The following is a 10,000-nucleotide window of genomic DNA, read 5'->3' on the forward strand; positions in this document are numbered from 1 at the left end:
AAAGAGAGGAGGGGCGAGTCGCCGGGCTAAGAGCTGAGTCTACATAAAACATGAGGGAGAGACTGATGAATGATCTATGATGATGAAGGTACTCGCTGGAGGTGAGAGACGGAGATTATGCACTCAAACTGATTCACAGACACACTGCCGGGAGCGCGTGTGAATGTCTGCACGCACGCACGCCTACGCACACACACTGCAGCAATCCTGTCCAAAAAGCACATCAAATGTAACACACAGATGAAGAGCCACATAATGACACATGTAGGAAGCACCCTTACAGACATTTTTCACACCAAGCTTGACAGAAACAGACATGAGCAGTAAGACACCCAGCCCCATAGCCAATCAGTAAATAAATAAAGAGAGGTTGGAGGGAGCGAGATAAAGAGGGGCGTCACACAAGGCTAGCTGTTTAAATGTTTCTCCGTGACTGGCTCCAAGACCCTGAAATGTGTCACAACATCCGCTTCACTGCACTGAAACAAAGACACACACTACACAAAATACACTACACACTCTAGTCAAAGTGACCACACATGCTAGCACTAACGTGAAGACACGACGCACAAAATGACCCAACACGTAGCGAACCAGCCAAGAAGGAGAAAGATTCAAAAGCTATATGCACACAGACATTCTTCACACGTGATCTCTTCCACCCACACTCCCGTCTCCCCTCCTCCTCTGCCATTAGCATATTTTCATACATGTATTGACACCCACACACACAGATGCATAGCCAAGATAGAGATAGACAGCGCATAGGCCTACACACACACACACACACACACACACACACACGCACACACACACGAGAAATCTCGCTTACACACTATATTTTACCCTAATAGTTTTATCATATGTAATATAGTATTCATTTAGACCCACATACTGCACACCCACCCAATCCACACACACACACACAGACACACAGGCACACATACACACCACACACTGGATAGTAGAATTGGGTTGATTATGAGGCTGCCTGAGGGAACGGAGCCTATTGCTATGCTCCAGCACGATTGGTCAGGATTAGATCAAATCTATGGAGATGGGAGAGGGGGAGGGAGAGAGAAGATGGGGACAGAGTGATTCATCAATGGGAAACTGGGGACACTGGGGTGGTAATGGTTCCACAGTCAGCTAACGGCTCCATAAGCCTATCTCTACTGAGCTAGGTGTGTGATTCACAGTGGCCCCCTAGAGGAACAAAAGAGCTGCCAGGGGGAGCACCTATCCCCCCCAGGCTACACCTCCGCCAGACAGCCTGCTCCCACAGTTCCCCCGGGGTGTGTTCAGCAAGACACAACATTTTGGAACCGTCGACAATGTTTGGCAACTGAACGTGTCCTTGGGTACTGTCTATACCTGCCATTCTACAGACGGATCCAACTGGGCTGGTTGAATACGGTCTTAAAGGCTAGACAGATTAAACCAGTCTGCCCTGGACCATACCGACCACAGTTTAAAATTCAGTTTGCAGGCTGCAATATCCATAATTAAATATCTGTAATATTTTCAAGGCAAACACTTCGTCATAGCTGAAGTTCTCCCTCTGCCTAGACTCCCTATAGGCGATAATAAACACACACACAGCTCCAAGTAGACCTGGCCCCGACCCGGGTTGCCCCTATGCAGGGTAGCAGAGCCCAACTGCAGTAATTGAGGGAGCAGGTGCATGGCCTTGGGGTCACCACCTGCAACTGCTGGAGTTCATCTCCCCACGCACCTGGCAACGGAGCAAACTCATTACCCTGGCCACTCCCCGGCCCTGCGACACCTGCCCCAGCCGCCCGCTCCTTGGCCTATCCTCACATTCCTCTCCTGCTTCTCTCTTCCATACTGGTGCAACTCCTCACCATCCTTAAAGTGTTTCACTTCTCTACAATACCACTGCTCTGCTCTCTTCCACATCCATACCACTATGATTGCCCCCTTCCATATAAACACGTTTTCCTCTAACCTTCATTTCACCTCTCCTTTCCCTCTTGTCCTGTTCCCCGCCTCCCTTTCTCATAAAGATATTTTGCTGACCCTCGCCCTGTAATGTACTTCTCTCATCCTCCTCTCCTCCCCCTCTCTCCTCATAGCTGAGAATAAATGTCAGGTTAAAAAAAGAGCTCCTTGACGAGGGGAAGGAAGGTAGGTCTGTCCTGTCAGAGCACACATCAGGGCAAATGTTCCTCTTTTGCTCTCTCTCTCTTTTGCTCTCTCTCTCTCTCTCTTTTGCCCTCTCTCTCTTTTGCTCTCTCTCTCTCTTTTGCTCTCTCTCTCTCTTTTGCTCTCTCTCTCTCTCTCTCTTTTGCCCTCTCTCTCTCTCTTTTGCCCTCTCTCTCTCTCTTTTGCCCTCTCTCTCTCTCTCTTTTGCCCTCTCTCTATCACCCCCCTACTCTCTCCGTCACACACACACACACACAGACACGTTTATCTCAGTCCTCCAGCCTGAAAAGCATGTTCCCTCAAATAACCTTAGTTTCTGCATGGTATCAGTAAAATCCCTTCCTCTCTGATTCCCTCTCTGCTTCTCCTGCTCACAAATAGTATAGCAGTTCTATTTGCCCTTCACACACACAGGAACACATAACACACACACAGACAAACACCCCCCCCCCTACAATCTCCTGTACCTGTCCTGTGTCCCTTGCCAGCTCTCTCTCTCAGTCTTAATTACATCTCTGGGCTGCCTGGGAACTGCTGCATTAGTTACCAGGCTCATAAATAAGCCATCCAGGCAAGCAGTAATTGGAGTCATTTACACTGAGCACAGGCCACATGGCCTACCTGCAACTAACAGGCCTGTTAAGGCTGAATAGACTTCAGGGGAGAGCCGCGTCACACTGACTGACGTCCCCTGGTTCTGCTCTGACACACTGGAGACACACACAAAAGGTCATGCCCTGTGCGCTGTAGCATGTTCTTCCTCTCCGTCACATGCTGTGCAGCAGCATGTTCACATTCAGACGCACCTGCCATGCAAGGTTGGGCACGCTATGGATTGAAAATACGCATTCATGGAGTATTAGAGGGAGGAGGAGAGAGAGGAAGGGGGACGGTGAGAGCGGCGGGGATATGAAATAGAAGACTCCCTCATGGAAAGCACAGCAGGTCCAAATGGAAAAGTACTGAGACGGGAGCCCTGAATCTGAGGAACAAGACAAATAATTTCATACTAATTCATCCCAGATGTTATAACCACACGCCAGGAGAGCTCATCTACATACACACGCACGCATGGAACGACAACAAAAACAATGAATGTGGGTACAGGTACACACACACACACACAGACGCAAACACTGCAACAAACACACGCATATTACGCGTATCCGCCTCAATGAAACACACACATTGCAAACCCACGCAACAGACGCTGTGATGATAATGAAGCTAGCTAACTAATGTAACCTGTTAACCGGCACCAACAGTTTGAGAGAGTCAGTCCCTTATAAAAGCAGAGCAGATGAGTAGTGTGGATGGGCTCATTAATCATGTGGGACTGACCCCTCCCGTCTCCAGGTTATATTCCTGGAGATGGGAGGGGCCTGGGGGGCTGACATCTGCAGGGTAGAGCAGGGGCAGCTGTTTCAGGGGGGTTGTTGTTTCCATGTGTTTGGTACCCTAGCATTGATTCCATTCCAGCCATAACAATGAGCCTGTCCTCATATAGCTCCTACCACCAGCCTCCTCTGTTTGACCTGGTGATCTCTCTCTCTCTCTCTCTCTCTCTCTCTCTCTCTCTCTCTCTGTTCTGTCTCCCACACTGCCGCTTCACCTAAGATTTGTTTACGCACAGATGTCTGGATCAGTGTATGAAGCTGAAATAGAATCCTGCGGCGCTCCATATTAAATCGAATTTCTGTACTGGCATCTGAACATGTGTCACATCTTTTACTAGGGCTTCATAATGTGGACGAGAGTAGTGTCGGCAGAGAAATGAGAGAAATGTGTGAGTAAGTGTAAGTCCTTGTGTGTGAGAGAGAGAGATCGGGGTTAAACTGTACATGTCTGGTTTGTATGTAAAGTGAATGCAAGGTGAGTTCATACTGTGTGTGGGCATGTGTGTGTGTGTGTGTGTGTGTGTGTGTGTGTGTCACTGAGGGCAGGGGCTTGTCTCTACACATAGGGAGATTCATCTTATTCATCGAGCATAAAAGATGAAACCCGGTGTATAGTATTCTAATATATAGCCGAGCAGTTCTCCTTGTCACCTTCAGCATGTGTCTTGACTGAGTGATGTGGCGGAGAGCCGTCTGAGCATCTACAGAGGCTTCGGGATTAACTACCTGCAACGCAGAAACACACACGCAGGCACGCGCACGCACACAGAGTCACACATGCATAAGCACGCACACACACACTCACACACGCACAGATGGTGAGACGGTAGGGTAAGCCAGATCTCAGTCGGGATGCTGGCGATGGTAAAGGGTGTGTGCTTCTTGGCTGGGCCACAGTTGGCAAGAGGGGCGGCTCATTGTTACAGACTGGCACTACGAAGAAGGGACTCACCTCCTAGAAAAGAGCATGGATCAAAGTCAACAACAACCAACAAACAGTCAACAACCACTTCTTCAACAAAGACAACCTACAGTACCGGGACAATTCCAGATTAAAGGACACTGTGGAGTTACTACTGCTGATAGGTTCACATATTGATACCAAACAGACAGACAGACAGACAGACAGACAGACAGACAGACAGACAGAGACAGACAGACAGACAGACAGACAGACAGACAGACAGACAGAGCGCTACCCCACATAGGGAGAGATCCCCCTGAGGCTTGGCCTTGTACGAGGCCTCTGGGAGGAGAAAGAGAAGAGATGGAGGGAGCACAGGGGCAGTGTGTGTCAGACAGCTTAGACATCACACTGATAAACCTCTGGCCTGTTCTACAGGATGTGACCGGCACTGTGGCTCTCAGCTCAGCCTCTGTATCAAACCTCTCTTTACACCTCTCTCTCTGCACTTTACTTTCTTCATCAATAGGCTGCAGTTCAACTTGTCTTCAATGTGACCAATGGAACCAATCCACGCACACACACACACACACACACACACACACACACACACACACACACACACACACACACACACACACACGGGGAACAAACCCACAGTGGCCTACACACCAAGATGGATGACAACACACAGGCACAAACACAGTCCCATTCCCCCTCTCTCTCCTCAGGCCATCTGAATTGTACCGCGACAGAGGACATCAATCTCCTAGCTGGCCGTGAGTTGCTCAGAAAGTCTGGGCTGAGGATGGATATGATTTTGGTATCAATCACACTTTGTTCTTTGTCGGTGTCGCCACAGTGTCTTAATCGCTCTGCGTGTTTCTCTCCCCCTGTCTCGATCGATACCCTGCCTCAACAACACACAGAGAAGGACATCCATCCAGCCCCACAGTCTCAATGTCTCCAGCCTGGCCTATTTGTATACTAGAGACACACACACATATACAGTACATCCTATTCCTTATCTGGGTTGATACTTGGTGCTTGGCCTCTTCTTTTCAGGTCCTCTACTCTCCACACTCTCACTTACTCCCCGTTGCCCTCTATCTTTCTCTACCATCCTTCATCCATCCATCTTTTTCCTCCTCCTCCCTCTCGCCACCCCACCCCACCCCACCCTGGCTGACAGAGAGTGTGTGAGAATGACTGGATGAGAGAGAGAGGGAGAGAGAGAGCGAGAGAGAGAGAGAGAGAGGGAGAGCGAGAGAAGGAGAATGAATGAGTGGGTGGGTGAGAGAGCGAGAATGAATGAGTAAGTGAGTGGGTGAGAGAGCGAGAGAGAGAGAGAATGAATGAGTGAGAGAGTGGGTGAGCGAGCGAGCGAGAGAGAGAACAAGAGAGAGAGCGAGAGGGAGAATGAATGAGTGAGTGAGTGAGTGAGTGGGTGGGTGAGCGAGTGAGTAAATAAGTTACTAAAGGAGAGTGAGTGTTGAGTGAGAGTGCGGGAGAGAGACAGAGAGAGAGAGAGAGAGAGTGAGTGATGGCTGTGGTGCGTATGCAGGGTGCTTTAGGCCTAGTCTATAAATCTGACGGACGGTGCTCATAACGAGCCTACACCGAGTGGTTTTATTCCTTCATAGATCCCTCAAACAGGGCACAGCTGGACCCAGAGATTACACCCAGACAGAGATAGATCGAGAGGGAAGAATGGCGGGAGGGAGGGACAGACGGAGGGAGAGCAACATATCCTCTATATTCTCCTCTATTCTCTCCCAGGGGTGACCTGATGTGTTACACGTGATCAGTTGCCACAGAGTGCGCCGCTCTCATTCCACAGCAGCCAGCTAGAGACCATGTCTGATGAACACATGCGTCGTACGTGTCTGATGAGAGGCATATTTCCTTCGTGTCCAACAACCAGGCAGAGACCTAACGACTAGAGATGATTCACAGCCGTACGGTGTGTAATGTAATGTGTTAACACTGGCGGGGGGCTGTATGCCATACAGTGCACTGAGCCCTATCCAGCAGAATGCATTCATGTCATCTAGTGCACAAGGACACTACCCAGTCGGAACAGGCCACCTGCTCTTGATGGATAAGGGTGCCTAATCTCTGTGACATGGGCAGAATTTATGGACAGCACAGGATAATTGGGTCCTGTGGCAGTGTAGCACTGTGCATGAGGGGGACGGATTTGAACATAAGATGTCAAGGTTCCTCCATCTCCATTTGTCTGTCTGTGTGCTCCACATTCACTTTCCTTCCCACTACCTCCCTCTGTCTCCCAGTTCACGTGAGACTATTTTCAAATAAGTATCCCTCAGGGCGGAAGGCCTGATGTGTGTTCATCCTAGAGCCTAGAGGGGTAAGCGCGGTGCGCCAGCAACCGAAAGGTCTCTGGTTCGCATCCCCGAGCCGACTAAATGAATAATCTGTTGATGTGCCATTGCTCCTGTAATTAATTTGGGATAAGGCAACTTGACACAACTGTGGGACATATTGGAGTCAACATGGGCATCACTGGTGAATGCTTTTGACACCTTGTAGTCCGTGCCCTGGCGAATTGAGGCTCTTTTTACGGGCAAAAGGGGGTGCAATTCAATATTAGGAAGGTGTTCCTAAAGTTTTGTACACAGTGTAGGTCTGCTGCAGAGAGACAAGAGGGCGTCGGCTCACTTTTTATTTTTAAAGGTGGAGAACAAGCTATAGGATGAAAATTACCAGAGTTTTGGCGCAGGTACAGCCGACAAGCGCTAGCTAATGCGCATTTTTATTTATTTTTTTATTTACTTGCAAATTGATCAAATACAATATTGTCCCAAAATATACTGAACAGAAATATAAATGCAACGTGTAAAGTGTTGGTATGAACCTAGGACTAGTTCTACAGGCATGGAGAGGCAGCCGTTAGTTATTATGCCCCCAGACCCTGGAATAGCCTGCCAGAGAACCTGAGGGGGACAAAACTGTGGACATATTTAAAAGAGATCTTAAAACACACCTTTTTAACTTTGCTTTTCCTCAGGGTGCTTTTAGTCGTTCAGTTTTTATTGTTATTCTTTAGTTTTTTATCCTTTTATGTTTGTTGTGTAGTTTTTTTCTACCTTTGTTTGTTTTCTTTGAAGCACATTGCATTGCATTGCATGTCTGAAATCTGCTGTATAAATAAAGCTTGATTTGATATGATTTGATGAGCTGAAATAAAATATCCCAGAAATGTTCCATATACACAAAAGGCTTTTCTCTTAAAGTTTGTTTACATCCCTGTTAGTGAGCATTTCTCCTTTGCCAAGATAATTCATCCACCTGACAGGTGTGGCATATCAAGAAGCTGATTAAACAGCAGGATCATTACACAGGTGCACCTTGTGCTGTGGACTATAAAAGGCCACTCTGAAATGTGCAGTTTTGTCACACAACCCAATGCCACAGATATCTCAAGTTTTGATGGAGCAAGCAATTGGCATGCTGACTGCAGGAATGTCCACCAGAGCTGTTGCCAGAGAATTGAATTTTATTTTCTCTACCACAAGCTGCAACGTCATTATAGAGAATTTGGCAGTACGTCCAACCGGGCCTCATAACCGCAGACCACGTGTAACCACGTCAGCCCAGGACCTCCACATCCGGCTTCTTTACCTGTGGGATTGTCTGAGGGGGGAGTGGGGGTGCTGAGGAGTATTTCTGTCTGAAATATAGCCCTTTTGTGGGGGAAAACTCATTCTGATTGGCTGTGCCCTTGCCCAGTCATATGAAATCCATAGACTTCTGACCAATGAATTTATTTAAATTGACCGATTTCCTTACATGTACAGTGCCTTGCGAAAGTATTCGGCCCCCTTGAACTTTGCGACCTTTTGCCACATTTCAGGCTTCAAACATAAAGATATAAAACTGTATTTTTTTGTGAAGAATCAACAACAAGTGGGACACAATCATGAAGTGGAACGACATTTATTGGATATTTAAAACTTTTTTAACAAATCAAAAACTGAAAAATTGGGCGTGCAAAATTATTCATTTATTTATTTATTATTATTTTGCACGCCCAATTTTTCAGTTTTTGATTTGTTAAAAAAGTTTGAAATATCCAATAAATGTCGTTCCACTTCATGATTGTGTCCCACTTGTTGTTGATTCTTCACAAAAAAATACAGTTTTATATCTTTATGTTTGAAGCCTGAAATGTGGCAAAAGGTCACAAAGTTCAAGGGGGCCGAATACTTTCGCAAGGCACTGTAACTCAGCAGAAAATGTGTCATTTCGCGTTTATATTTTTGTTCAGGATAATATGACGATACGTAACTATACATCCCCCCCATCACAAGTTACAGGGTCCTCAGGTGCATGACCCCAGAAGTGTATAAAGGAAACCCAAGGGCACATGTATAACACAGGTATTAATGTAACATTACCACATCAAATGACTAAAGTTCCCACGGTGAAGGAGGTTTCTGATGAGCACGTCAACGGAGTGAAGCTGAGACCAGGCTTTGGGGTATTCAGCTCCGGCTACATCGACTCGCCCCAACGTCAATAGTAATTATGTAACGCTTATCTTGTACCTATGTTTGTGCTCTGTAGTTGAGTGCCTGTCTTTGATTACTGAAATCCATACTTTCTCAATAAATGTTAACCAAATACAATCAGACTGTTTGCTCATTGCCGCTTCTGTAAGACGACAACTCAGTGCCAATGCACGTGCCAATTGAATCTCCACAAGGGAGCAGCCTGTGGTTGTATTTGATTCACACTTATTGAAAATATGGATTTCAGCAAACAAAGAAAAGGCACCCAACTAGAGGGCAAACATAGGTACAAGGTTAGCGTTTCACCATTTACATTTTGTCGACATTGGGCAAATGGATGTGGCTGAATTCCACAAAGCCTGGTCTCTACTCCACTCCCTTGGTGGGGTTCATCAGAAAAGTGGAGTTTAGTCAGCTACATAAAATGGTACTTGGGTAAAAGCCGGGGGTGTATGAAATCACTCCTGGGTAGACCACACTAGTGAACCTCCCATATGTGCCTTGGTCAGAGGTGCACGGAGGGGGGAGTCAGAGATGCACGGAGGGGGGAGTCAGAGGTGCACGGAGGGGGGAGTCAGAGGTGCACGGAGGGGGGAGTCAGAGGTGCACGGAGGGGGGAGTCAGAGGTGCACGGAGGGGGGAGTCAGAGGTGCACGGAGGGGGGAGTCAGAGGTGCACGGAGGGGGGAGTCAGAGGTGCACGGAGGGGGGAGTCAGAGGTGCACGGAGGGGGGAGTCAGAGATGCACGGAGGGGGGAGTCAGAGGTGCACGGAGGGGGGAGTCAGAGGTGCACGGAGGGGGGAGTCAGAAGTGCACGGGGGGGGGGGGGGGGGGGGTTCCTGCTCTCTGCCCTCACCTTGTTCCTCTCAAACAACTCAGTCTGGATGGTCTTGAGGTCAGTGTCCAGGGCACTGGCCGCCTGCCGCCGTTTACGGGCCAGCTGTTCCTCCAGGTCGTCCGTCTGCGCCCGCAGCTTCTTGTTGTCTCTCTCAAGCGCC

General features: G+C 48.1%; 1 protein-coding gene across 1 annotated transcript in view; it reads right to left on the reverse strand.

Moving 5' to 3' along the window:
* LOC110506389 (coiled-coil domain-containing protein 102A) overlaps window positions 1-10,000 on the reverse strand; it is a 75,868-nt gene that overhangs the window by 25,537 nt on the left and 40,331 nt on the right. The window contains exon 6 of the mRNA XM_036963790.1: window positions 9,859-10,000. This exon is cut by the window's right edge and continues 68 nt beyond it. Within this exon, the coding sequence (XP_036819685.1) occupies window positions 9,859-10,000 (142 nt within the window). The remainder of the gene's footprint in view (window positions 1-9,858) is intronic.

The sequence above is a fragment of the Oncorhynchus mykiss genome, chromosome 26, assembly GCF_013265735.2.
Source record: "Oncorhynchus mykiss isolate Arlee chromosome 26, USDA_OmykA_1.1, whole genome shotgun sequence".
Classification (NCBI taxonomy): domain Eukaryota; kingdom Metazoa; phylum Chordata; class Actinopteri; order Salmoniformes; family Salmonidae; genus Oncorhynchus; species Oncorhynchus mykiss.